The sequence below is a fragment of the Camelus dromedarius genome, chromosome 16 (genome assembly GCF_036321535.1).
Source record: "Camelus dromedarius isolate mCamDro1 chromosome 16, mCamDro1.pat, whole genome shotgun sequence".
In the NCBI taxonomy this organism is placed as follows: domain Eukaryota; kingdom Metazoa; phylum Chordata; class Mammalia; order Artiodactyla; family Camelidae; genus Camelus; species Camelus dromedarius.
This window is the reverse complement of record NC_087451.1, coordinates 47991118-48017632: the sequence shown is the minus strand read 5'-3', so window position 1 is coordinate 48017632 and position 26515 is coordinate 47991118. Positions and strand designations below refer to the sequence as shown.

At 44.9% G+C, this 26515-nt stretch overlaps 1 protein-coding gene and 1 long non-coding RNA gene across 3 annotated transcripts in view; one reads left to right on the top strand and one right to left on the bottom strand.

Moving 5' to 3' along the window:
- LOC116157759 (uncharacterized) overlaps positions 1–18984 on the top strand; it is a 29012-nt gene extending 10028 nt beyond the window's left edge. Inside the window, exons 3-4 of the long non-coding RNA XR_004141932.2 lie at positions 12073–12177; positions 18922–18984. This is a non-coding gene — a long non-coding RNA (uncharacterized LOC116157759). The remainder of the gene's footprint in view (positions 1–12072; positions 12178–18921) is intronic.
- BLTP2 (bridge-like lipid transfer protein family member 2) lies at positions 214–24372 on the bottom strand. Of its 2 annotated transcripts, XM_064495878.1 has the most exons (39): positions 24239–24372; positions 23270–23393; positions 22707–22756; positions 22262–22409; positions 21962–22080; positions 21669–21729; positions 21300–21489; positions 20593–20716; positions 20308–20432; positions 19984–20051; positions 19724–19869; positions 18930–19048; positions 18368–18531; positions 17990–18248; positions 17243–17448; positions 14939–16031; positions 14317–14508; positions 13973–14175; positions 13705–13823; positions 13368–13588; positions 12877–13067; positions 12646–12745; positions 12304–12506; positions 11149–11443; positions 8508–8665; positions 8028–8234; positions 6150–6249; positions 5753–5935; positions 5282–5403; positions 4641–4796; positions 4437–4558; positions 3681–3861; positions 2986–3076; positions 2677–2783; positions 2412–2547; positions 2178–2308; positions 1897–1998; positions 1461–1595; positions 214–1044 (listed from the first exon to the last, which is right to left on the bottom strand). In XM_064495878.1, the coding sequence occupies exons 1-39, from the start codon at positions 24304–24306 to the stop codon at positions 862–864; spliced, it is 6702 nt and encodes a 2233-aa protein (XP_064351948.1). In that variant the 5' UTR covers positions 24307–24372; the 3' UTR covers positions 214–861. The 2 variants fall into 2 exon arrangements, with proteins under 2 accessions (XP_064351948.1, XP_064351949.1); XM_064495879.1 differs by lacking the exons at positions 214–1044; positions 1461–1595; positions 1897–1998; positions 2178–2308 and having other exon boundaries at positions 2425–2563.
- Positions 24373–26515: the final 2143 nt, after the last annotated feature.

Sequence of the window (26515 nt, the reverse complement as noted above, 5' to 3'; positions counted from 1 at the left end):
GTGCACTGGTCTCATGAGCTGTTATCAGCATGGGACCAGTGTTACATCAGAACTGGGAGGTATCTGTGATAGAGCTTTGGGCAGGAGGGAAGAGGCCACCCTCATTAGAGTTGCAGCTAGAAGGTGTATCTTGGGTTGATGGGGAGGGAAGGATACAGGTTGAAACCATGCACTCAATACAATCCAAAAAAAAAAAAAAAAAAAAAACCAGCATCAAATTTAAAATATATTTTTTTCTCTTTAAATCATTTCTTACCATTCTTCAGGGGATATCCCAGGGGGAGGGACCCATGGCCAGCCCTGTCTCCTACTGCCATTCTCTCAAGTGAGTTTGGCACAGATTAGGGAGGGGCTGATTTCCCTCAGAACACTAATACCTCTTTCATACAAGGCAGTGGAATGAGGGATAGACGATAAACCCCCTCCACTTTCTGGCACAGAGGGAAAGCAGTTATACGTAGAAATATATATGTATATTTATATATATATATATATACACATATATATATATATATGTCTATTTATAAAAATTTATCACACTTGATCAGAACTGTCCCCCCACCCTTTCAATTGACCCCAAGGTAACCAGATTCTAGCCCTGGGGCATTCCCTTGATCTTGCTCTCTTGATACCTCTGGCCCTGGGCCTGCTGATCAGTGTGAGGTAGAACTCAGCATTATCCACCATGTTCTGCAGGGAACAGGCCAGCTGCTAAAGAGCAAGGCGTCTCTCCACAGTACCCTGTAGGCTCCTAACCCCCACATATCCTGAAGGATGAAGGGAAGCACCTCCCATCCCCCAAGTCCCTGGGGCCTGAGCCAGAGTCAAATCCTGTACTGCAGCCTCTCTTGGATTGCTGGATCACTTGCGCCTGCCAAAGATGGACTTCTTGCCAGGATTCTTGTTGCCCACACTTAAACCGATGAGGAGCCGGGCTTTCTCCTCCTCTTCCTGCTGTTGCATGTTGAGGTCCGATTTAGCTTCTAGCTTTCCCCGGACCTCAGACCCTGTTGCAGGCTTCAGCCTTAGCTTCTCTTTGATTACCTGATAGGTTAGAGAGGAGTAAAAGGGAAGGTAAATATTAATGGGACAGGCAGAATAAATCAAGTGGACCAAGTCAATAAAGATTTATTAAACTTACATGAAGGCACAATGGGGCAATTAAAATTATAAAATGATCTCTGCTTTCAAGAAGCTTACAGTCTATTAGAACCCATTCTAAACATCAAGTTGTCATCCCTGTTTTCTAAAAATCAACAGTAGTTAACATACATAAAACACTAAACGTTCAATTTAATTATCTGAGCAAAATCATGGAGACGGCAGGGACAAAAGTCACTTCATTCACCTGCCCCTTCCCAAGGCTGCTTGTTAATACATCTTACAATGAAATGCCCATGAGCAGAGGATCTGCTTGCCAGCCCCTGCTAACCAAACAGCCATGAACTCTGCCGGGATACCTGGGCAACCAGGGCTTTGCGGCTATCCCTCTTGACAGCCATGGCAAAGTCTAGCCACGTCCATGTGTTGTTGTGGTACTCCAGACAGGGCAGCACTAGGTTAAGGTCACCCCAGTCCACACTATTCTTCTCACCCTGCAAGAAAAAGGGGAAGAGGGAAGAAGAGGGAAAAAAATATATCTGCTGCCATTTTTAGTCTAAGCCAGCTTAGTACTAGAGTCCAAACCTAGTATCTGCCTGCAGCAGCAACCTATAGATACTGATTTCCCCTGCTCTCAGTCTGATAATGGTACTGATTCCTGAGGGCAGCAGAGGGAACAACAGATTTATCACCCACAGACCAGCTTCACAAGTTGACTATCTCCTGGTTTTTAATCTCTGATCTTATCTGGAACCCTTCCCACACTGTTCTAGAAAGCACTGGAGAAGGGCAGACCTTGTAGCTAACGCAGAGTGGAACCTGTGGGATCTTTATGTAGATGAAGGAGTTGTTCATGGCAGCTCGCTCTTTCATCTTGTCAATATCATCCACAGGGTGCTAGGAAAGGCAGGAAAGAAGTGTGAGCCCCTTAAACCATCACAAAAACTCAGGACCTCAAACATCTCTGTCTCCTTTCACCCCTGGAGTAGATTCAAAGGAAACAGAAGAAATCCCCAGACAGGCGAGAGTACCCCAGGATTCTCCCATTTTTCTATCATCAGGGGCATGTCTGGTACCTCAGGTGCTTTGCGAAATGATCTTCTGACCCCAGAACTCCGATTCAAGCCCTGTGCCACACCCTTCCCAGGGCCCAGTGGTGCTGCATCATCTGTTGCAATCAGCTGCCGAGGCTTCACCACTGGTATTCCTATGAAAAATCAAGCACACCAGCTGTTGTCTTCTTTCTGAAGTTTCAGCCTCTCTGGGGCTGCTACCCCAGTCTTCTGGAGCTCCACCATTAAAGTTCTCACCAGTAGTCACCAGTTTGGACTTATCTTCTTCATCACCAACCTCATCATCTTCCACACTTCGACCAGGAAAGAAAAAGCCCATTATTCTATGGAAGAACTGGTGTGTCAGCTGGATGGTGAGAGGCACCACATTTACCTAAAGAGGAAAAAAGCTGAAGAAGCAATTAAGCTCAGACATCATCCCTCAGTTTACCTACCCCTAAGAACGCACAGGTAGCTTTTAACTGCCTTTTGTTCCTGAGTCCCCAAAGGACTCTTTACTAACCTCAAAGTGCTCCTTAACAGAAATACCCCCAACAGGGGGCCGGACTTTGCTAAAGAGGCGAAGAGCTAGCTGTCGCCCAGACTGGCAGGAGCTCTGGGGTCGCAGGACTACCTGTAGGATAAACAGTGATAAATCAACCCACAAATCCTCTGCAGACTGAGAGAAGAAGCAATGGTCTTGCTAAGCTGAGCAAGCTTTCACCAGCTCAGATAACCACATTGTTTTCCATAGTGGGTTTATGTGGAAGGGTCACTGCAAATGGCCTCTGTTAGGAAGCATGTGAATGGGCAAGGAATAGGGAAATAAGACTTGCCTTGTAGACAGCATTGGGGAGGAGGTTGTTCATAGTGAACCAGCCCAACTCCAGAAGATGTTCTGCTGTGTCATCAGACTTATTCACCTATAAAGACAGATTACCCCCACCCCCAGCCCACTATAAGCTTTTCTCAGGAGCTTGCTAGAGAATTGCTATGTATACTGTTTGTTTTTAGTTTCTACATATGCCTTTGCTATCTCTTTCAATCTCATGATCAATGCACCCTCTAACCCAGTATTTCTCATGGGCACTAGATGCCAGCAGTACTTTCCAATCACTGTGACATTCAAAAATGGTCTCAATTCATTTCCAAACATCCCTGGGGGACTAGAAGAATGATGAATAATGTCCTCTCCTCCGTGCCATGGGTAACTACAGGAAAGCTGAATGCCAGTGTAGAATTAATGATTCTATTCTCAGCTGGACTTGGAAGATTACTTCCCTCTGGGTCACATTTCTAGGGATAATCTTGTTCAATGAGGGAAACATTTGACCAAGCTTATCTATATCTATATTATTTAATATTACAAACAAATGTGTCCAAGTGGCATTCTCTCTGTTCATTGTTTCTATCATTAATAATCATATAATCAGTCCCTTTCTGTTTATCTTTCTGTGAGTGAGACTCCTGAGAAAGGTCAATGTTTCTCAACACAGCTGCCTTTGTGTGATTGTATACACTTGATACCTTGCTGTAGAGGAACCGCTGCAGCTCCAGTTCAGCAATTCCTAGCTGTCCATCTTCCTCTGTCAAGCGCCATCGTGCCTGAGCAAAGTAGAACTCAGTGCGGCGGACCACACTCACATCTTCTTGCTGCTTTCGCAGCTCCATCTTGTTAGCCTGCTGCAATTGGAAATCCTTAAAACACCTACAAATGGACAGGAGGGTCAAAGACAACTAAGGGCAACAGTATTAGGGTTGGGGGTGGGGTGGAATGCCCTGGAACAATGCAGGAGGTAAGTCCGAGATGCATCTATTCTAGAACAGCTAATATCTAATTTTTTTCCATTAGATTTGTTGCTCCTCACACCCTGGGCCATGAGAACACATATCCCATCTTTCAGTTCCACAGCTTTCTGATAAAGTGGTCTGTTCCTACTTATAACCCCTATGATTATATCTGCAGTTGTGTTCCTTACTGATCAACTTCAAGACACTTTATTTTTAATTCAGTTGCACAGTATCAAGGGCACAAAAATGTTTCCAAACTACCTGTTTTTCTCCTTTCCCAGGAGATAACTCAAATAAGAATCCTAAGAAAGGGCTCTCCTGTACTCAGCCTGTTGGCCAAGTCCAACAAGGCTCACTCAAGAAGAGGTGCCTGAGTCTACAGCATCAGCCTTTGATAATATACACTAGACCTAAAGACTATCAGAACATGGGCAAAAGGAACTGACTTCAGCTGGGGCACAGGAAAAGGGCACAGAAAGAATGCTGTGGCACCTGATAAGGATATTAAGCTCTTCACTTTCCAGCTGTAGGTTGGCCTTCTCCTGGTTTAGCTGCAACTGAAGCTTTTGGTTCAGGTCAAGCAGGTTCTCATTCTTGCTGTCATCCTGCAAAGACTAGGGAGCGAGAACAGGAGAAACTGAGAGATCTCCCTCATCCTAGGAGATCTCCCTGTCCTCAGATGGGCGAGGTGACTACCTTCATGATAGAATACATCTGCTTCTCCAGCTGCCGTATCTGGGCCACATGCTGCCGCACAGCCTCCTGTAGATGCAATATGCTGCTGCGCTGCTCCTCAGGATTGCTAGAGATCTCAAGCTGGAACCTGACCCGCTGCTTCTTCTCACTATGTTCCTAAAGGAATGGAAAAGGAAATGAACAGATTTTTAAATATACAAGTCTTGTAGTAAAGTAAAATAGAGACATGGACAAGAAATGGTGATTTCCTCTGGAAAACTCACCTTTATCTGTCACAATCAGTAGCAAGAGTAAGGGACAGGCTAATGCAGAAGATCTGGCAATGTGGATTTCACAATAAGCAAGTCCCAAAGGGTAGGGATGGAGGTGGAAGTGAGGAGTAGTTTATTATTTTTAGAGGTATTTAGGTGACTGAGTAAAGAAATGACCCATAAAAACAAGTAAATAACTGCAGTCTCAGAGACACTCAGACCTTTCCTAGATAAGTCAAATTTCAACTGCTGCTGCTGACTAAAAGAGGATGTACCAATGACACCCTTTTTCAGTTTGAAGCATGGCTTTTCTTACTGGATCCTAAATAAAGCACAAGGTCTGGGGCTTCTTGTGAGGCTAACAGGCATTCTATAAGAGCCCATACTCACCTTCCGCTTAGGTTCTACATGGAGCAGCAGGTTGTTGACAATGTCCAGGATCATGGCATACTGAGCTGGGTTGGTAGAGATTTCCAGTTCATGATGGATGAGGGTAAAGGTATCCACAGCCCCTAGGTAATTGTTAACAGTTAAATAAGAGACTCAGTTTCTCCCTAAACATCCACCCCATCTCCTAATCTGTATTAATTTGGTTAATTCTGTTAATTAACCCCATAGAAAGGGCTTAGTGAGAAATGCTCATGGGGAAAAACGTCTGCTTATTTAGAATCAAACAATACCCATTCATTCCAGTTCTATCCTCTCATAGCAGAACTTAAACAAAATGTAAAGCAAAGTGAAATGTTAATGCCCTGTGCACACTGCGACTCTTAATAACACTACTGCCTCAAAACCACTAAGAAAATAACTACTTTAGAAGTTCCCTAGTACCCTCCTAAAAGCCTTTCAAGCCCTAAATACCTTCCTGCTTCTTTAGGAGATCTTCCTTTTCCTGGTTCTCATGAACCTCAGGTGGCTTAATCTGAGTTGCCAGTTCAGGATCAATGTCATGGCTGTAACTAATATAGTACATTCGGCAGTTGCAGCGTGAAATGATCCGCTGGATTTGCTGGGCTTGTTGTGCCTCAGCTGGCTGGTTCCAATCTGGGAAGAGGTAGGAAAGAGATAAGAGAAAGATATTCTCAAAAGAGGTATTATGACAGCCTCCCAACTATGCATGATGTCTAGGGAACTCCAGACACTTGCTTTCAACCTAGCTTAACACAAAGTAGTCCTACTCCACATATACTGATCTTAAGAGCAGGTAAGGAAGAGAGGCCCCTTCAGAATACACATGATGGGGAAGAGGTGAGCTGACCTGTGGTGGTGGTAACCATGCCTCCCACTGCCTGCCCGCTCTCCATCAGCTCCTGCACAGAGTCCAGACTACGCTGCCGGTGCTCCTCAATATTCTTTACCTGAAGACAGAGATGCAGGCATCTTTAACTCCTCGGGGACCAGTAGCTTGTCCTGCCCAACTGGGTCACAGATCTCCATAATGCAAGTATAACACTTCCTATCTGGGCTTGCACTGGGGTAGAGGAAGTATGTCTCTCTCTTCTGGCCCAAACCACCCAAATTCTCCAACTGAATTACATACCCATTTTGCCAGGCCTCAGGACAGAAAATGCAAGCTAGGTTAAAACCAAATCATGTCCCATCTCATACCCCTTAGGATGGCTACTATCCAAAAAATAGGAAATAACAAGTGTTGGCAAGGATGTGCAGAAATTGGAACCCTGTGCACTACTGATGGGAATGTATTTGTTTTGGGGTTTTTTTTGGGGGGGGTAATTAGGTTTATTTATGTACTTTTTTTTTTTTTTTTTTTTTTTTTTAGTGGAGGTACTGGGGATTGAACCCACGACCTTACACTCTACCACTGGGCTATACCCTCCTCGACTGGGAATGTAAAATGGTTTATCTACTGTGGAAAACAGTACGGCAGTTCCTCAGAAACTTAGAAACAGAAATACTGCATGACCCAGCAATTCCACTTTTGTACATACACCCAAAAGAATTGAAGGCAAGGTCTCAAAAAGTAATTTGTACTCCCATATTCATTAACAGCATTATTAACAATAGTTTAAGTATGGAAGCAACCCAAGTGTCCATTGATGGATGAATGGATAAGCAAAATATGGTACATACAATCCAATTCAGGTTTAAAATGCAAATTCTCGTAACATGGTAAATCAACTATACTTCAAAAAAAAAAAAAAAAGGAAAAGGAAGGAAATTCTAACACATGCTACAACCTCATGAACCTTGTAGACATTACACTAAGTGACATAAGCCAATCACAAAGAAACCCAAATATATATGATTCCACTTACATAAGATACGTAAAGTATCTCATTTATATGAGATAAGCCAAGTATATACATATATGTACGATATTTAAGACTAGTTAAAATCATATCAGAGAAAGAAAATTTATAGCCTAGTCCCAGCCAACTGCTCACAATCTCACTATCTAACAAAAAACATTATCTTGACATACACTTAGACCTCCCCAGACATACTAACTAAAGAAATGAGAAGACTACTTTCCATCTGAATGAAGCTTTGTATTTTCCAAAGTACTTTCTCATTTGATTCTTTCACCAATCTTGTGAGGGGGAAGTATTAACTCAATTTTACAAAGGAGGGTGACTGGCCCAAGGGCTCATGGCTACTAAATATGGCAGTTGAAATCAGAATTCACATAACCTGCCTCCTAGACAAGCAGTCTTTCTATTCAACCTTTCTGCTTTGCTGAAACAACCAATCAATAATCTGCATAAGAAATCAGAGAAAAGGCAGATAGAGAGCTTAACTAAAATTCTCAGACTCACTGCCTGTTTTCTTGGCTGCTTGCTGACTAGTGTGATCTTATTAATAGGGGTCAGCAGTCTTCTGAAAAGTAAAAAAATTTCCAACCCATTTTATTCTTATGCCAGGAAATGAGAATTTCCCTTGCAATTAAATAGAACACCATGAGATTAAAAAAAAAAAACAGGAAAAAAAAAGCACTGTGTGTTCACAGATCACAGGCCAGAGATTGCGTACAGTTTCTACATTCGAGGCATCAGCCTCATTATTCTGCCGAACTGGTAACAACAGGTACTGCCAAGGATCTTGCAAGCTATTTTGGTAAAAGGGGCCAACTATGGGAAACTGGGTATATTAGGCCTTCACCGTCCTGCTGACTAACCTCTAACCAGAGCTGTCGGCCATCCTGCTCGGTGGGGCTGCTTTCAGTTGTAGCAAAGTACTGCATGCCATCCAGTAGGCAAGTCCAGGATGTCTTTTGCTTCAGTGTGTCACCATACCAGGCTGGATGGTGCTGGCACTGCAGCAGCTGGGCTTTGGCAGCAGACACAATGACACAGCCTTCTGTCTCTGCTCCACGAAGAACCATCTATGCCAGAGACAGAAGCAGAGTCACAGTACTAGAGCCACCAAGAAGATAGGAAGGTTAGTGAAAGGACTGTACCAATGACTGCAGCTTACAGAGTCTAATTCTGGCCTAACAGAGTGAGCTCCACTGGCTTTTAGTTAGAGAAGTGATTATCCATGATACTTGTTAGAAGGGAAATTCTAATATCCACCTAGTTTTATTGAGAAGTGTGGAAGGTAAACACATGATTATGACCTAGCCCAATGTTGGGGTGCTCTGGTAAAGAGAAGGTACCTGGCAGTTGACCAGCTCAATAAGGCAGTTTCGGTTATATATGTCATCCGTCTGGCAGGCAGCAATGCCACACAACTGGTCACTCACACCTGACTCTTCTTCCGTGAACACTACAAACCTATCTGTTTCTTCAATCAGCTTCTGCAACATATAGGCACCTGACAAAGAAATAGGAAGTGGGGAAAAGTCAGCATCAAAGAGACAGAGAACACATCCAGGGCCAGAGTGATTGTCCTTCAGTTTCTCTAGAATGTATTCTCCCCAATCTGCAACTTCAGCCCGCTCCACTCCACTCCTTGACCCCTGGTGAGCACTGTCATTTCATTTTCCTTCAATTTTAATAAAAGTAACAGATTCCCAAGAGAAACTTAGAAATACTATATAAATGGTAGCATTTTTTTTTCTCTTAAGTATATCTACCTCTAAATTACTCTAGGATCTTTTTTCCTTCTGTTTTTCATTTCATATCATTTTAAATGCCATTTGTTTACCACTCCTTTCCACCTGAAACTATTCTCTTGCCATCTGTGTTCTACTAGCTCTACTGCTCCTCTGCTTATGCCTCTAAATCCTATCCTCCTCCTCCTCCCAGGTTTTAAAAATAAGTATCTCCTAAGGTCTGTCCTTGGCCTGTTCCCTTTTCTTTCTTACTTTCTTCTAATGAGTTTGTCTAACAGTGTTATGTTTAAGAGCACAGTCGGCCTGTGTCTAAGACCCCATTCTCTGTCAGTAACTTGACTGTGACCTTCAGTAGCCTGCTTTAACCTCTCTGTCTCAGTTTCCTTGTGTGTAAAGTAACAGTATCTAATAAGGTTGTTGAGAGAATTTAATGGAATAATTTATAAAATATTCCACAAAGTTCCTGCCCAACAGTAAGCAACTGTTATCTCCTTAGCATTAACTCTTAGCTCTATGCTGAAACCCCCTAGTCTCTATTCTTAGCCCTAAGCTTTTAGACCCTCATTTTCCACCTGTTTGTTAGACATTACCTAAATGTACTACTTGCACCACAAACTTAGCATGTCCGTATCTGAACTCAACAACCCTATACCTCCCCAAACCTTTCTAAGCCTCTGGCGCTCCTATTTCTGATATTACTTTTGCCATCATGCCCATTCACCAGGCTTAAAGCCTCAATCATTATCACTTTCTCCCTGTTTTAACACCTTCTTCCAACCAGTTGCCACATCTCCCATTTACACAATAACATTTCTATCCATCCCTTCATCTCGAGTCCCACTGCCTCTACCTTCCTAGTTCAGGCCCTCCTTGCCTCTTATTGAGCTGCCAAAATAGTTTCCTAATTTCTCTCCTCACCTCCAGTTTCTTCTTCTCCAGTCCTCCTCCACACCACTGCCAGATTTATCTTCCTAAAAGTAAAATTCTAATGATGACACACCCTCATTCAAACACCTTCAATAGTTCACCACTGTTTACGGAATAAGGAAGATGCCTTAGCCTTGTAGGAAAGACCTTTCATGGTCTACCTGCAGCTTTCCTTTCCAGCATCTTCTCTCACTCCTCCCTTTAGCTACACTCTATGCCAAACAAAACATACTGTTCACTCGCCTTTCAACATACTGAGCTTTACTAATGCCACTCCTATTCAGCATATTGCCTTTGCCTTTAATGCCTTTTCTCCTTATTTCCGTATGTTCAAACCACTAAGACTTCAAGGTCCAGTTCAAATGCTACTTCCTCAATAAACCCTTCCCTGATCAAAGTCCCTCCTTCACTCCAGTGAAGAACAGTTCATGTATTCTTTAATTTCTCTCTTGTGGCATATACCACTTTTCACTTTGTTCTTAAACCCACCATGAATTTGCATTCCTCTGTACTTGTTATTCCTTCTCCGTTTCTCTTTCTTTGCCTGTTAAACTCTTACTTAACTTTTAAGACCCATCTCACTTATATTCTCTTCTCTGTGAAGCCTTTCCAGACTTCCCTATGCTGATTTAAATACTTTCTTCTTTTAAGAATACTCAGTATTCTTAACTGAGTGTTTTCATAATGAAATAATAATTTACATGACTCTCTACTAGCTTCTGCACTTACCCTCATCTTTATATCCCTAATAGTTAACGGTCATGCCTGGTATGTTATAAACCCACAATAAAGCTAAAAAGTGACTATGTGAATGAAGGACCTAATCTTAGCTCATCCAGAGATGATAAACCTGTTGAGACAAGTAGAATGTCATACATTCTATACTTCTCACTAAACCCAGCAAAGTGCTTTGTGCCTATTAAGTACTCAGTAAGTATTTGCTGACTGAACAAATTAATTCATCAAAACATAAAACAACTCTCTAACACTCTGTTTCTCTCCTTACTTATCCTGTTTTGGCCCCATCACTCCTTCTTGATCCTCTTCTGGCCAAAGGACCAGACCCTTCAGTGCCTCCATATCATTGCTATGTAAGACTCAGGTAGCCTAATATGGACAGTTTCCCACTAAAGACTCCTAGCCTGTTCCTTGTCCTCTTTCTCTTTTTCAGTTCCCTTCTTCTCTTTCTGTCCCAACAGTTTCATCTCTACACATAGGTAGGACCAGCCACAATTCAGTCCGTTTCAAACTCCTGTTCAAACCCACATACAGATTCTAAACCTAACCCTATGGAGCCTCATCACCCCCAGCTTACCTCCTGAAGAACCCTTATCAGGCTGTCCACTAAAGCTGGGAGTGGTGACAGGAGGTGGGGCTGGGGCACTGGTCAGAACACTCTGCTTTGGCTTTTTGGCTGGCATCTGGGGATCAATCTTTAACCCCTTCAGGGCCTCAGTAGAGAGATTACGTTTGAGTACAGCTGCCTTTTTGTAGCCATCGTATAAACCAAAGGCGATGTCCCGATTGGTGGTTGTCCAGGAAGCCCGTAAATCTACCAAGTGCAGCTGATGTGTGTGAAAGGCAGGGTCCCCAACTCTAGCAGAGAGCTCCTAAGAAACAGGAAAAGAACCTCAGGGTAGAATGAAATTCCCACCATTCCTCCTGAACCACAAATGCAGAGATATAAAACAAGCTTGTTGAATAATAAACCTGTTCTGAGGGAGACAAGACGACCCTGGAGAAAGAAAAACTACTCGATCTTAGTGCGTGCATTGGATTACACCCTGACTACATCCTCTGTATTTTAAATGACTCAAAGAATTTCAACTTAAAATCCTTCCTTTACTGGGGTAGGGGGGGCAGTATCAAATAAGGTGCTAGGGAAAAGTTTTAGTCTATTTCCTGAAGAACAAGAAACTATCTTAGAAGAAAAGGGAAAACAGGAATTTTCAAAAAGAGGGATGCTGATACTGGTGAGTGCATCATAAAGTAACGACATACATAGCTGAAACATAGCTAGAAACATTACCAGGGACTTGGCCTGAAACCAATTGCTACGGACTGAATTTTGTCCCTCCACCAAATTCATATGTTGAGGCCATAATCCCCAGCGTGATGGTATTTGGAGATGGGGCCTTTAGGAGGTAATGTTTAGATGAGGTCATGAGGGTGGGGCCCTCATGATAGGATAGCGTCCTTATAAGAAGAGACACACAGAGCTTGCTTCTTTTCCTGGCAGGTGAGAACACAGTGAGAAGGCAGCTGTCTACAAGCCTGAAAGAAAGCCCTCAGCAGAACCTGACCATGCTGGCACCCTAATTTGGACTTTCCAGCCTCCAGAATGGTGAGCAATAAGTTTCTGTTGTTTAAGTCACCCAGTATATGGTATTTTGTTATGTTAGCCTGAGCTGACTAAGACATCTACTGATACAAATAAATAAGGTAGTAAAGACAGTATGTCAGGCGATACCTCCTCAGCCGTGCGATTACTGTGCCGTTGGTAGGTAAGGGAGGACAGGCTCAGTAGGTGGGTCTTCGTTACCAAAGGATCAAGGCAGTGGTCAGCATTCTCTTCAGTGGGCGAGGCCATCAGGTAAACAGTCACCTGACTTAAGTCACTAACCATCTGGGTCACACTCCAGTCAGAGATGAGGCGCCGCATCACTGTGCCCGCTGAGAAAAGGAGGCATAGAGAGCCCATGCAGACCAGTACAGAAGAACAGTGTGGGACAGAAAGAGAGGAAGAGAACTAAAAAAGAGAAAGAGGACAAGGAACAGGCTAGGAGTCTTTAGTGGGAGTCTTTGACATTACCTTGAGGTATAAGTCGCTGAGTTCCCCGAGTGAAGACATGGCCCTGACTGCACTCAATCTGGATGCCACGCTGCTGGGCAAATGAGGCCCAATAATGCACCTGGCAACAAGAGAGCATAACAGTGAACAAAGGATGGCATAAGAGATGATTAAGAGACCAGATAAGAGAAAACAAGAAAACTACGGAAGGGGAATAGAACTGAAGACATCAGCAGGGATGTCAGAGCTGACCTGCAGCTGGGGAAAGAGTGCAGTGTAGGAAAGCTGCTTATAGTGCTGGCCGAGTTTCTTCTTGCTGGGTTTCAGGTTATTGAAGAGCTTTCCCCTGCAGATAGGCCTTGTGACACTAGTCCAAGTAGCCCAGAAGTTTTGCATCCAACGCAGAGTGCTGCTATATAGCAGAATTCGGGGCTGGGATATTGCTGCAAAGGAAAGGACAGGCAGTTCCCAGCTGTAGAGATGAAACCAAATCCTTTCCTAGCTTCAGGTTTTAAGGGTTTAAAAACCCAAACAGCACTCAAGTCTCACACTCAATATCCCCAACCCCTTCTCCTTTCAAAGACCCAACCTTTCTACTTTCACCAACACTTTCCCAAAACATCCTAACCCAAACCCTTCCTTGTTCTTTCTCTACCCCTCCCCAGAGGGTCAAGGTGAAGTCCTCAGTGTCTAAGTTCATCCTTTCAGCCCTTCATCCCAGTTGCCCCAGACCCAAGCCTCACTTCCACTGTGCCGAGTCAGATCCATCTTGATGGAGAGATTGAGGTTCTCAGAGCGAAAGGCTCGGTAGGAGTCATGGAGCTGGCCCAAGGACACCTCAGGCAGGAACTCTGGGGCCCGAAGAGTGACACCATGGTGATCATGGGGGTTCCCATGGCATAACCACTGCAGGTCCAGTGTCATGCAGAGGTCAGGCAGGTGAAGGAAGCAGCAGTCGTCATACCTGCCTCACAACAAAGCCCCAGCTCTCAGTGCCCTGGTCACCTGCAGCCCCTTGGCTCTTCCCCTCTCCCTCCACCATGAGTCCCACACCCTACTGAGGCCCCACACTCCACTCACTTAGAGGCTGTTCTCACGTTGACATCCAAGTCACCCTTGAACATAAACTGACCAGGTTTCCAATGAAAAGACAGGTGGTTCCACTCCCAGTGCATATTTTCAGTTGTGTTGTATGGATCCTATAACCACCCCAAGAATTTGATGAGATATGAATGAGAGTATCACCTTCACCTCCCAAATCAGTCCTTTTCGCTGTTCCCCCATATGCAGCACAAGCCCCAAACAGTACCTCTGTTTCTAGTAAGAAACAGCTCCTCTGTACCCTCACCTCAGTAGCAAGCTGGTGCAGGTTAGCCTGTTCAATGTCCATGTGCCAGTCACCATGGAACAGAAGACGACTCTTGTCCCACCAAGGCAAGGGTGGGCTGGGGTCAGCTGAGGGCTTGGTCAAGAGATCCACAGATTGGCCAATCAATGTCCAGGCTGGATCCCAGCACGGGCCCCATACCACTGTGTACTGGAAGATTTCCGCTGGGGCAGAGGAGCAAAAGGCACACCTTGTTACACAACTTCATCCCTCTCTTTTGCCTTCACTACAGAAGGGCCTCAGCTCATCTCCCACCCAAGCCATCACCAACATCTCAGTCAAACCATTTGCCCTCCTCTACTCACAGTGAAAGTCATGGTAGAACTTGAGAGGAGGCATGTTCCTCTCTACTGCCACGTTACCCCAAGGAAGCCCCAAGTGCAGGATTTGACGCCGACGAGAGCAAGGCTGACCACTCTGCTCAGTCCCTACAAGTCGACCCGTCAGCCGCCAGTCACGGATCTCAAACAGGTACCGAGGATAGTCTCTTATGCGAACTATTATTATAGGGAAGATACACACCAGCTAGTCAGAAAGTGTCTCAGCACTCTTAAGCACTTTTTCCCCTCCAACTACTTTTACCCATCTATTTTATAGTCATCTGAGAGAATAAGAGCTGGCGGATGGTAGCAAAGCTAAAAAAAGGGCATGGAGACCTTGAGCAGATACTGAGAAGAGTAACACTGAGATCCAAGAGCCATACTAACCCTGAAGATGACTATGTTAGTCGTACCCTTATGTTAGTCAAGCAGTTTCAGGATGAAATCCAGGAACAAAGAAAAGGAAGAGGAGTCCACCCATCCCACTCCACTCATCCAAAAACAGCCACAGTTCCCAATATAACTGACTCCTCTGTAATCACTCAAAATGCTCCCTGGAGCTCCAAGGGCAAACACTAGGCTCTGCAAATAAGCAAGCGCTACTTACCCAGAAACGTCTTGACACTGCACTTGAGCATACGACACCACTGAATGACAAGATCTATTCCCTCAGCAGGGAAAGGGCTGCCTGGATCAAGCTCTCGAACTTGCTCTACCACACGCTCAGGCCCATGGAAGGAAGCATCTGCCAGAGCCACCAGCTCTAGCCCTGCTAGACTCCAAGTGAGCAGTGCCCGGCGCATGGGTGTGTTGCCATAGAGACGACGGGAGCGTTGGATATAGATTTCAATGTTTTTATGTTCCAAAGAAGCATAGAGCTCCTCAATTTTGCGGGCAGGCAATAACTCCCCATGCTGCTTCCGAAGGGCAGCCACTTTGGCATCCAGCAACTGCAGCCTTTTGGCACTCTCCTTACTTTCATCCTTCATCAGTTCATAGTTATCACGAAGTTTCACCTCAAAAATGTCATCCAGGAAAACCCATGAGAAGTGCTGAACCTTCAAGAGTAGATCAGGCGGGAGTGGGGCAGGGCTTGCAGAAGCCTGAGCACGAGTTCCTTGATGCAGTCCCTTCAGCCATTTCTGAACTCCCACGGCCTCATCCAGAGTTCGAGAGAAATCATACTGATAAGGAAACTCCACTGAGACTGAACCCAAAGAGAGGAGCCAAACACGGTTCCGGAGGGTCTGCAGCGCAGGGAAGGGGTTCCGGTGGAGGATCATCTCCTCCAGCTCAGGTAGCAGCTGCATCTCCACCTCCTTGAAGTTGAAGATGCTATTGCCATCAAAGCCAGCAGCCAGCTCTGGGCAGTAAGCCTGCAGTGAACCCCCATGCCGGCTCAGAGACACACTCTCTGCAGCCAGGGTAACGAACTTGTCCTCAGCTACAAAAGCTGTCAGCTTGGCTGTGCTCACCTCAAGTGTCAGGTTTAGCAGCCGCTTTGGAGGAGATGGCTCAGGGGGACAGCCTTCTGACCCAGAGGCAGTCCCTGGAGTCTCTAGTGCAAGGAGTGCAACAGTCTCAGGAAACAGAGTGGCTCTTAGTAGGTCTCGGCACTGCAGGGTGGCCAGGACATGTTGGTACAGGTACATGTGATCTGGGGGGCTCCAGAGTAAGGTCAGCCCTGTACCACACTGAACCTTTAGAAAGCAAGAGAAAAGGATCTGTCAATTACAACGTCCCAGAGCAGAAGAGATGCAGAAACTTTTATATATGCACACCTGGCTCAAGAACCATCTCTACTCAGAAGTCTTTCCTGAGTAACCACATTAATTACTCCCTTGCTTTGTTCCCTTTTGCACTAATATGCTGAACTAACAGTTTTTACCTATCTTATAAGAGCACTTACACTTTTTAAGTTCTCCTCAACTGGATTCTAAATTGTCTGAGAGTAGAAGCCATGAATTTTAATTCTCCATTATCTACCATAGTACATCCAGGATACAGAGCATGTACTCAATCAATCACTTGGCTTTATGTTTCTGCTCGAGCTATTTTCCTAAAACAACCACACTCTGTATAATAACCATTACACCAATCAACTGGAAGATGTTTCATACATTGATTGCACCTTGACTTAATTCTTAAGAAGTATAAAAAGTACTGGCCATACAAGTCAGTACAGCAATTGACTTATAGGAAAGTGTGTTTCAAAGAAGGTAGGAGGGTCCTTGTCAGCTTACAAAACAAAGTCAATTATGAATAGTTAGGCAGAGAAAATTTAAATTCCAGGGCAGAAAAATTCCTTTGAGTTCCAATTTCTGAAAAAGAAACTCTTCAGTTTCCAAAGGAAGTAGAAGTCTGACAAAAAGGAAAATATCCCATTCTCTTCCTAAGAGGGCCCCATGCCCATCTGACACTCTGAGGAGAAAGATATTGGGAAGCCTTTGGAAACTTTCCACATTCATCTTCAGATCCCTCCAGTGTTTTGATGAGCCAAGTGCTTCAATAAAATGACACCAGATCATGACCTTTAAAAAGCCCCTTATTTTTCAGAGATGTTAACTGAAATATTTACAATTTGAAGCTGTATGTCTGGGATCTGCTTCAAAATAATCCCAGAGCAAAGGCAGGGCAACCGCTTGAAGTTTACCTAAATGAAGTTGGTCATAAATTGGTAATTATTGAAGCTGGGTATGGATACATGAAAGTCCACATATTCTCTCTAGTTTATATATATTTTAAGTTACATATTAAGAGTTTAAAACGTGCAGAATGAGCAAGGAAAAAAACCACCCCCACCAGGTGTTATATTTCTCATAGGTGAGCTTCCCAACATGACTCAAGACTGGGAAATGCTCTAAGCCAAGGAAAAAGTCAACCTAACTCCACCTCCCCATAGAAGTATTACCTCTAGAGAGCGGATGCTGCTGTGATATGTGATGGAGAGCATGGAGAGGCTGAGTACTGGAGTGGGGATGTCAGGAGCCTTGCAACAAGGCTGCATCTTCTCTGTGACTGACTTCACCAGCGCAAGCACAAGTCCTTGAATACCCACAGTGGAGGTTTCAGCACTTCCTAGGACGGTCAGTGTGTCCAGTCGGATCTCTGAAGCACCTAACATCAAGAAACCCTGTCAGGCTTGGTTCTCAGCTCTCAAATGGCAACTTCAGTCTTCACTATCCTTCCTTCCTTATTCCCTCCACTCTAGCTATCTTTATTCCCCACACTTTCCTAACTTCATTCCTCATGTTTTAGGGAAGTTTTTCCTTTCCCATCTTAACCTAACTAGATCTGGCAGAGCCAAAGAAGTTCCCAAACTCCTACCAATTCCCCAGAGGATATATCAGTTACTCTCTAGAACTAAATACATTAAAAAAATTAAAAACTACCTGCATCTCATTCTCTTGATCAGATATCAAGGTTGTCTTTTTCTTATACATCTTGCTATTTATAAGCCCTTAAGAAATATCAAGAAGCTAGATAGTTATGCAGGAACTTCCAGCATTTCATACCTCTAATTTAGAAAAATATCAAATAATTAGCTTCATTAAATGAGAAGAAACAGCGTAATCTTATATATATATATATTATATATATTATAATATATATATTATATATTATAATATATATAATATAGACTTCCCATCCCACTTACCAACCAGGGCAGAAAGGGTGAACAGGTTCATGTCTTCCACCTTCAAGTCCACCTTCCACAGTAATGACACAGATTCTCCAAATGAAGATTCCCTAGAGACAGCTGACTTCTCAGACTGTGGGCCCATCAAGGACAAGATCCGAGAAAGACACTGAGCACAGGTATCTGATGCTTCTACCTGCAGTCCTCGGATGGTACAGTCGAGAAAGAGGGTATCTGACTGGGTGCTAGACAGACCCAGAGGCTGGTTATAGCTACCCTAGAAAAGAAGCAGAGGGACTCTTATCAGGAGTGTGCCAATAAAAAGGTGCTCAGTGCTCTACAGCATGCCAGGATGGGGAAACTGTACGGGTTACTATTCACCAAAGTCCCACCTACCTGCAGTGTGAAGGAGTCCAGGACAAGTGCCTCACCCCAAACATGCATATTGGGTGGGTGGGGTGCCCGCTGAATGTGGGAGTCACTGCCTACCCGCCAGCAGAGGTGGTCCACAGTTAGGACGCCTCGCTGATGGATACTCTGTGGCCTCAGGTGCTGGTAATCTGAACAAAGAAGGTGGGAGAGAGGAGTCCTATGGAGCCACAAAGGCCATTAATTGGGCCTAGTTCCACTAATGAAAAGATTCTTTTTTTTTTTTTTTGGTGCTAAATATAAAATGCTATTTTAATATTTATTAAATTCTGTAAAAGTCAGTTGCCTAAATTAACACTAACAAGAGATTGCTGGATTTATAGCATACACACACATGTATTTTTGGTGAACATTAAAACAATAGCACCAAGACAGAAGGAAATGTAAATGAAATTAGTGATTCTTAATAAAATGTATAAATGCATACATACAATATGGCATATATAATATGTATCATGCCAAGGTTCTTTTTTTTTTTTTTTTGCATTTATGAACAGGTTCTTATTCCTTTTCCATCGCAGAGTCTTACCCAGAGAGATGCAATTGAAGCCCAAGGCAAAGGGCGGTGTATCTCCAAGCTGAATGGAAACGTTGACATTGGTGATGGAGGTGCTAAAGATGATGGGAGCCAGGATCTGAGGGAAGACTCTGCACAGAGACAAGACATCACTGTTTGATAAGGAAAGAACTGCAACTTCCTATCATGGAACAGATTCCTGAAGCTCTCAAAAGGCAGAGTGAGTTTTGTTGTGATCTGTAGGGCGAGATCAACTAGGAAAAAAAGAAGACTGAACTCATCAGTTCACTGCTACTCTCAATGATAATCTGCAGGAATGCGAGAAACATAATAGGTTGAACCATGTGAAACTGCCATTTTCATAGATCAAATATGATGAACAACAGCATATCTTATGATTCAACCTAATACAACTAAGGAGCATCACTTCCAAACTACCGACCTTAAGTTCTCTATGCAACACAATGCAAGCACTACACAGAGACATGGCACTACTGACATGACCTGTCACCCAAAGCAGACAAGATAGTTTATCACTTAAGTTCATTTCAACAAATGTTTACTTTGTATAATAAGGCATTGTGCTCGGCACTGAGAACCTAAAAACAAAGAAGACATCATCCTACTGCCAAAGAGTCTAATATAATGGGAAAGATATGTGAAACAGGATTGCTATTGAGTCTGGGCTACTGAGGCTAAAATTTAAAAAGAACAATCAAATATATATTTAACATAAGATACTACTTTAGACCAAAAGAATACAAAAATTCACCTGATAAGACGATGGCTGAAAAAGTTACACTGACCTTTTTCTCCTTTGCTTAAGAACAGATGAACTAGACTCTTCGGTCTCCAGTGCTAGCATGTTCAGCCAGTGAGAGAATTCTTGGTGCCGGTAATGAATAATACAAGTGTTCAGAACCAGGGAGGCTGAGAGGTCAATGGTGGTCACCTGGAAATGAGAACACCAAAACTATGGGCTTCGGTTTTATTTCATTAGCTCATGATGCAATGATTTAGGGAAGGAGCAGAGAAAGAATTCTTGGTACCACAGCCCCTAACACACCTGTACACTAGCCTTGAGGGAGTTGAGGCAAACAATGCGCTGGCGGCTCTGGGATAGCAACAACCCATCTGTAAGGGCAAAGGGTAGATCAGAAGGGAACACTGGGAGAGCAAAAGTCAAGACTAGGAGAGGGTCAGAGGCAGGAAAGGAGATGAAGAGATTGTCACCAATACTCATGAACCACGGCCATTTTCTCACAGTATGTTCTTATCTGCCTCTCCCCAGTTACACTGATGTTAGGTTAACCAGACCAAGTGGGGCACAGAGGAACAGTGTGTCTGGTCCTCCCGTTCTCTCTCAGTACCACTATCCCCTCCCATGAACCTTTCAGAAGGAGTTCAGTGCTCATCTGTGCCATATCAGAGTCTGTCGTGAAGCTTCGAAGGGGCAGTTGATCCTCATCACGGTGGTATAGGAAATGCAGCAGCTTCAGTGTCCAATTCAGGTGCCTGGACCGGAGACAGACTGCCTCAGAAATATGTGGAATGCTATTCCTATTCCCCTTCTCCTCTCAGACAGGCTCAGTACAGCTACTAGGCTGGTTATGGAGACCCCAGCATATAACTCCAACTATCACTCTCCACACTTCTGTGTCAAGAGAGATCTCACCTCTTTTGACTATTCATGGACAGGACCACACTTGTGATCTCCATCTTCACCTTGACCTGGTCTGGCAGCTGCTGAAGGAGGTATAGGCCAGGCAGAGTCGGCTCAGCCAAGTTCTCTGTCACCTCTGAAAACATGAAAGAATAATACAAGAGCTGTCAAACTTTAACCCTCGTAAGTCTCCCAACGTGCCATGCCCTCTTCTCACACATAAAGTAGGCTAAGCAGATGCCAAATCTTAGGCCACAGGACAGATATCCTAGAGATCCAGGCACCTGCTATACTTCCTTCCCCAGGGTCTAATAAATAGTATGGAGAGCAGGCTAGTGTAATGAAAAGGATATGAACTTTAGGATAAATAATTTAAACCTCATTTTTACTACTGATTAACTGTGTGCTCTCAATCAAGTTTCCCATCTAACCTTCCTAGACTTCAGTTTTCTTATCTGTGAAACACTGAGGATTTAGTAGGGGAACACACATAAACCCACAGTACAGGTCTAATTCACAAAAATTACCCACTAAATGTCAGTTCTTTCACCCACTACAAACAAATGCCTTATTGCCTCTAGCTATCCTAAAAGGCCAGGGTCAAAGGCCATGGCAACTAACAAATCATACCTAAATCAGTAGTGAGACCACAATTTTTTCCTACTTCCAAAATAACCCAAGAATAGGGACACCAAGAAGCTCACTGACTACAGCTTTACCTGAACAGGGAACAGGCTTGGGAGCCAGGCCTGGGCCCTGGCGCAGCAGCTGACTATGGAAGAGGCCCTCATGAAGTTCAGCATGGAGTGTCCACACAATCACAGTGACTGCCTTCAGCTGCCGGCTGCTGATGCCCACCTCTAGACACAGCTTTAGGGCAAGTGAGAGCTCCGCCAGGCAGGTGTCCTCCTACAGGGAAGACAGCCCTCTAAGGTGTGAATGTGTAGAGAGTTTGGGGGCAAATGCAGTGATCTGGAACACAGCCTTAAGGGAACCCCATAACACACAGAATCTAAAAATGTAAGCCCTCAGCTCCTTCATATCTTATGCCCAGAAATAAGGCATCTGAATGACCATGGAATACTCACCAACTGGCCACTCTTTAGAACTTTGCTGTTGATCTGACTCAGGCTCACCTCACACTTCAGCCTGGGAAAGGAAAAAAATTAAGAGCACTTGGCCCCTTTCCTCACCATTTACCTTCAATCAAGCTTTGTTTGCTGGAAGGCACAAGGCAAAGAGAACTGCCTAATCTTAATCTTTTCTCAATTACACAGAATGAGAACCTGACACTTTGATATGAAAGTCCTGACATCCACCCACCCTGAAACAACTATAAGGCAAGAATGGGACTATGAACCTTCTTCTATGCAGTGCTTACCTTTTCCCATCACTATCCAAAAGAAAGCTACTTTCTCTGATCTGAATATGCCACAAGGATTCAGAAGTAGCCACCTTGAGAACCATGATGTTTATAGAATCTACATGGATGGAGAACAGCTGGAAGGAAAATGCAAAGATGAACCATAATTAACTTCAAGGCGATGTCCTTCATTTCCAGAGGAAAAAGAGTAAGAGACAGATCTCAGTACTGTGCCTCAAATACAGTAGGAAAATTCACCCATGACTCCAAAGCCAGCCATTCCCACTTCAGTCCAGGAAAGTGGGAAAGTAGTCTCACCTGGCAGAAAATCTTCAATAAGGATGGGCTGAAGGACAGCTCCTTTTGATGCACCCCAGTACTCTGGGAGAATGGGGCAAACAGGCCAGAAACCTTCTGTAGATCTGTTCTGATACGTACTTCTCCAAAGCACAAAGCCACATAGTGTCTGTCCAGAAGAGAAACCTCACTGCCATCAAATCCATTCCTTCCATAGCAGTCTCTTCCCCTCCCTCACATCCACTTTCTCATCCTCCCTAAAAATGTAACTCAAATCATGGACAACAGTTTTGTGATAGTTATCAATATCTGTCTCACAAAACATTAGCTGTCAGGCCAACCCAGAGACATAAGAAAGAACCCACTTCTCTCCTGGGGCTGTGAGGCCTCTGTAAAAGAATCTCATTCTATAAACTGCAATCCCAATATATTCCCCAAGAGAAGAGTGAGGTGAGAGGGTACTCACGGCAGATCATGGCTAAGGAGTTTGCTGGAAATCCACAGGCTATCAATTTCCTAAAACAGTGTGGGAGAAAGCTTCGTACACTAGCTGCTAGGTAAGCCAAGAGCAGCCTGACGAGACAAGAAAGGTTCTACGAAAAGGAGGAAGTGCTATAGCCCTTCCACTAAATATTCTCCAATTTCCACCAGCTTCTCTCCTCAGTACTATATCCTGTTCCTCACAATGATGTTTAACTTGTTTAGTATTTTTCTTTTATGGATACATTGCCTTGTTTCCCCTCTTAAATTAGAACAGTAAGCTGTTCTACTTCCCATTATCTTTGTTTTGTGCTTTACTTCTGCATCTTTCTCATGTGCCCTGGACATTCTGTGCCTTATAAGCATTTTTAACAGAACAACTTGCTTCAATTCTAGTGTTTCCAAACTAACTCTTAAACTATCTTGGCAAAGAGGTGGCAAGGCTGGGTTAACTAGGAAAGCCACCGGAATTTTTTAAAAAATGAAAAGTTCCCAAAATTCAACTAGATCAACCTCACATACATACCCAGGGAGTTTCCCAGGACTCACCACTGTTTGCTGGTGCTGCTGAAACTTAAGACTGACATTCTGAATCCAAAAAAAGGAGCCAATCTTTAGTTCCGCCTGCAGCTTCCGCTGACACCACTTGGTGGCCAACCGGACTACAAACCACCTGCAGAAAAATCCCTGAGTTCATAAGGACCCTCTCCCAATTACGGCCTCCCTCACCCCCTGCTGGTCCTAGAAGGCCCTGCAAAGGGTCATGACCTGGAGCAGAATCCTCTGGGCAACTCTCCTGTCTCCTGAAACACCCACTCTGTCATATACACTCAGCCACGCTGATCAGAACCCTAGCCCTGAAGTGTCCCCTCCATCCAGATGAACTCAGACGAACTAAACTCCACCTCTAAGTTGGAAACAAAGCAATCCTTCAAATTCTTAGAAATTCGAGAAAAAGGAAGCCCCAACAGGAGTCGAAGGACAGGCATCCGTGCCAGATGTGCCATCACACAACCCCTCAAAGGGTCTCCTTCTCCGCCCTCCAGTCAGATGTCCGCGGAAAGGCGCTGTACGGTCATACCCGGCCAGCTCAAATGCCGCGCTCCCTGGGCAGCCAGACCTGTTCCGGCTCCCCAGGGCGAGGCTGCAGGTGCCCTTCGCGCTCGAGGAAGGGGACGTTCAGGGGCGTGTGGATGGTGAAAGAAAAACCACCGAGCCGGGCCACCTCCTCACTCACAAACCTCTTCGCTTCCCAAGCTCAGCATCTCCAGAGGCCTCGCCCGATCGCTCAGTCTCCCCCTATTCCCCGTATCTCCGCTCCAGCTCGGGTCCTACGCCCCCGCTCGACCCCTCCCCTCGTCGAGCGCCCCCTCCTCGACCCCTCCCCCTCCGCCGCCGGCGCACCGTCCCCTCCAGTCCCCTCCCCCTCCCCCGCGCCTCTTTCCAGCGCGTGCCCCCTCCTCAATTTCTCTTCCGTCCCTTCCCACCCACCCCCTGCCGTGGCTGGGATCCCCTCACCGGCCTAGGAAGACGGCGCCGAGCGCAACCAACAGCAAGGCCACCAGCGCGGAGAAGAACAGGGGCATTCCGGCCCCGGCCCGGCCCGGCTCTGGCCCCCGCCCTGCCGGGGCGCCCCCCCGCCGGCTCTGAGCTGCGCCGCCGCGGGCCGACCAGCTGCACGCGCAGGGACAGCACTGGGCAAGGAAGCGTTGGCGCGCGTGAGCCCCGCCCCTCGCAGCCAGCCACCCAGCCAGCCAGCTGTCTCCATGCCCCGCCCCGCCCCGCCCCGCCCCGCCCGGCGCCCGCGATCCCGCAGGGCCGACCGGCTGCTTGCGCGAAGTAAAGGCGTGGCTCCGGAAGGAGTGCGAGAGGAGGCGGCCTTTGAGCGGACTGACACAGATGCCCCGCCCTCGGGCGCACCCTTCAGAGCCCGGAAATGCAGAACCCGGAGCCAGAGTCTGAGCCGGCTTCCTTAGCTGACTGTGGACCTGGCTGTCGCCTTTGTGCCGTGGAGAGTTCTGTTTCCAAAGCAGTTTCCCGGGGTAGTTATAGAGTCAGCTTGGCCACTTAGGGCCCGGACGGAAGCCACTGTGGATGTTACACCCTGGGTCATACGAAGTAGTTATTCTATCTTATTCGAGAGCCTTGTGTGAAAATCATTAAGGAGGAAAATAAGGACCAACCAATTAAACCAATTAAAAGGCCTCAAAATCCCATCTCATTCCATCCACAAAGGAATTGAGTTTTTAGCTTATTCACTGAATATTGTTCTAGTCAGTATGTGTTGAGCTGCTGTGTGGCCAACACCATTCTGGGCCTTTCATTGCAGTTTTCAGTGTCTACCGTGAATAGCAGTCTAGGCACTGGGCTAGAGGGATACTACAGAAGTAGAAGATATTGTTCTTGCCCTTCAACAACAATTTATCTGGGAAGCAAACATAATTGTGTAAAATAGAGAATTCAAGTTCAGCTTTATTTTGCTTGTTTCCTTCTCTGTGACATGAAGGAATTGGACAAAGAAGATTCCTTCCAACTTTAGTACGGTGATTCTAACACAGTAAAAGCTAAAGACATTGTGAGGATTTCAAAATAAGTACTTCATATCCCTTTGCTCTGACATCCTAATCTCCATAAACATCCTTCAGATCCACTTCACCTGAAGACTATCTTTTCCATCCTATCTTTTCCATCCCTCCAGATTTCACCATTTCAACTTTCACCTAGGTGGCCCAAAGTTGCTTTTACCCATCCAACTGGCTCCTCCTTATCCAGTTGTCTCATCAGTCATTTCACATCTCCCCAAGGGCTCCACCACTGTTTTTTTCAAGTTCATGCTTACCTCTCAAACACCATAGTTCCACCATCCCCATTATCTGCAGCTTCAACATGTTCTGTCTATGAACCTTCAGGGAAAGCTCAACAGCTCAGTGAAAATGATGACCAAGCCACTAAGGGGCACCTTGCAGCACATCTTTACTCTCATTCATGTTGTACAAGCTGTTCCCTTTACTCAGCTGTTCCTTATCACTTCCTTTCTTTCTTCCTATTCTACTACCAACTATCTCAATAGTATGAAATGATTTTATCATTTGTCTACTTCTTTCTGGAGAAACCTCAAGGGATCAATGCAACTTTAGTGGAATAACGGAGGAGGCAGAGATGGAGCTCCACTAGATGTGGCCTCAGCTTACTGAGACAAATCTTTGTAAAAGAGATCAAGTCTTTTAATATTATGGGCCATGTCTGGCACAAACCTGGTATCCCTAAATGTTCAACATTAACTCCCTAAAGCAAATAGGGAGGAAAAAATCCAGAAGTTTCTAAAAATAAAAAGGCCTACTAATCACTGAAATTCCAGCAGATGGCAGACACTTCTGTTCATCACTACCATGCTTGAAGGACATAGAAGCAAACTTCCTGGAACTGACAAGCAAGAGTAAAGGAAGAAATGAAGTGAGCAGAGGACAAAAGCTTTCTAACCCTCTTTTTAGAGGAAGTCATCCCTACATTTGTCCAAAAAGTAGAGTTATCTCCTAAGAGCTAAACGCAGTTGTAGTGCTAGTAAAAGGAACAGGTGCGAAACAAAGCTGGATTCCTATCCTCAAATTATTTACTAGCTTTAAGAATTCAGGCAGCTACTAAACTTTTCTGTTCTGCACTGGTAAAACTATATTTACCTGGTAATATACCTGTGAAGATTAAATGAGGTAAGATCTATAACATGGTACCTGGGGGGGAAGGTATAGCTCAGTGGTAGAGTGTGCTTAGCACACACGAGGTCCTGGGTTCAATCCC

Bases quoted from the DNA above. Each gene is read 5' to 3' on its own strand.
- BLTP2 (XM_064495878.1), bottom strand. From the start codon at position 24,306: ATGCCCCTGTTCTTCTCCGCGCTGGTGGCCTTGCTGTTGGTTGCGCTC. The intron at 23,394-24,238 runs GTGAGGGGATCC...ATTTTTCTGCAG, and splicing joins GGCGCCGTCTTCCTAGGCCG to GTGGTTTGTAGTCCGGTTGG. The intron at 19,049-19,723 runs GTCAGTGTAACT...GTCTCTGTGCAG, and splicing joins CTTAAGCAAAGGAGAAAAAG to AGTCTTCCCTCAGATCCTGG.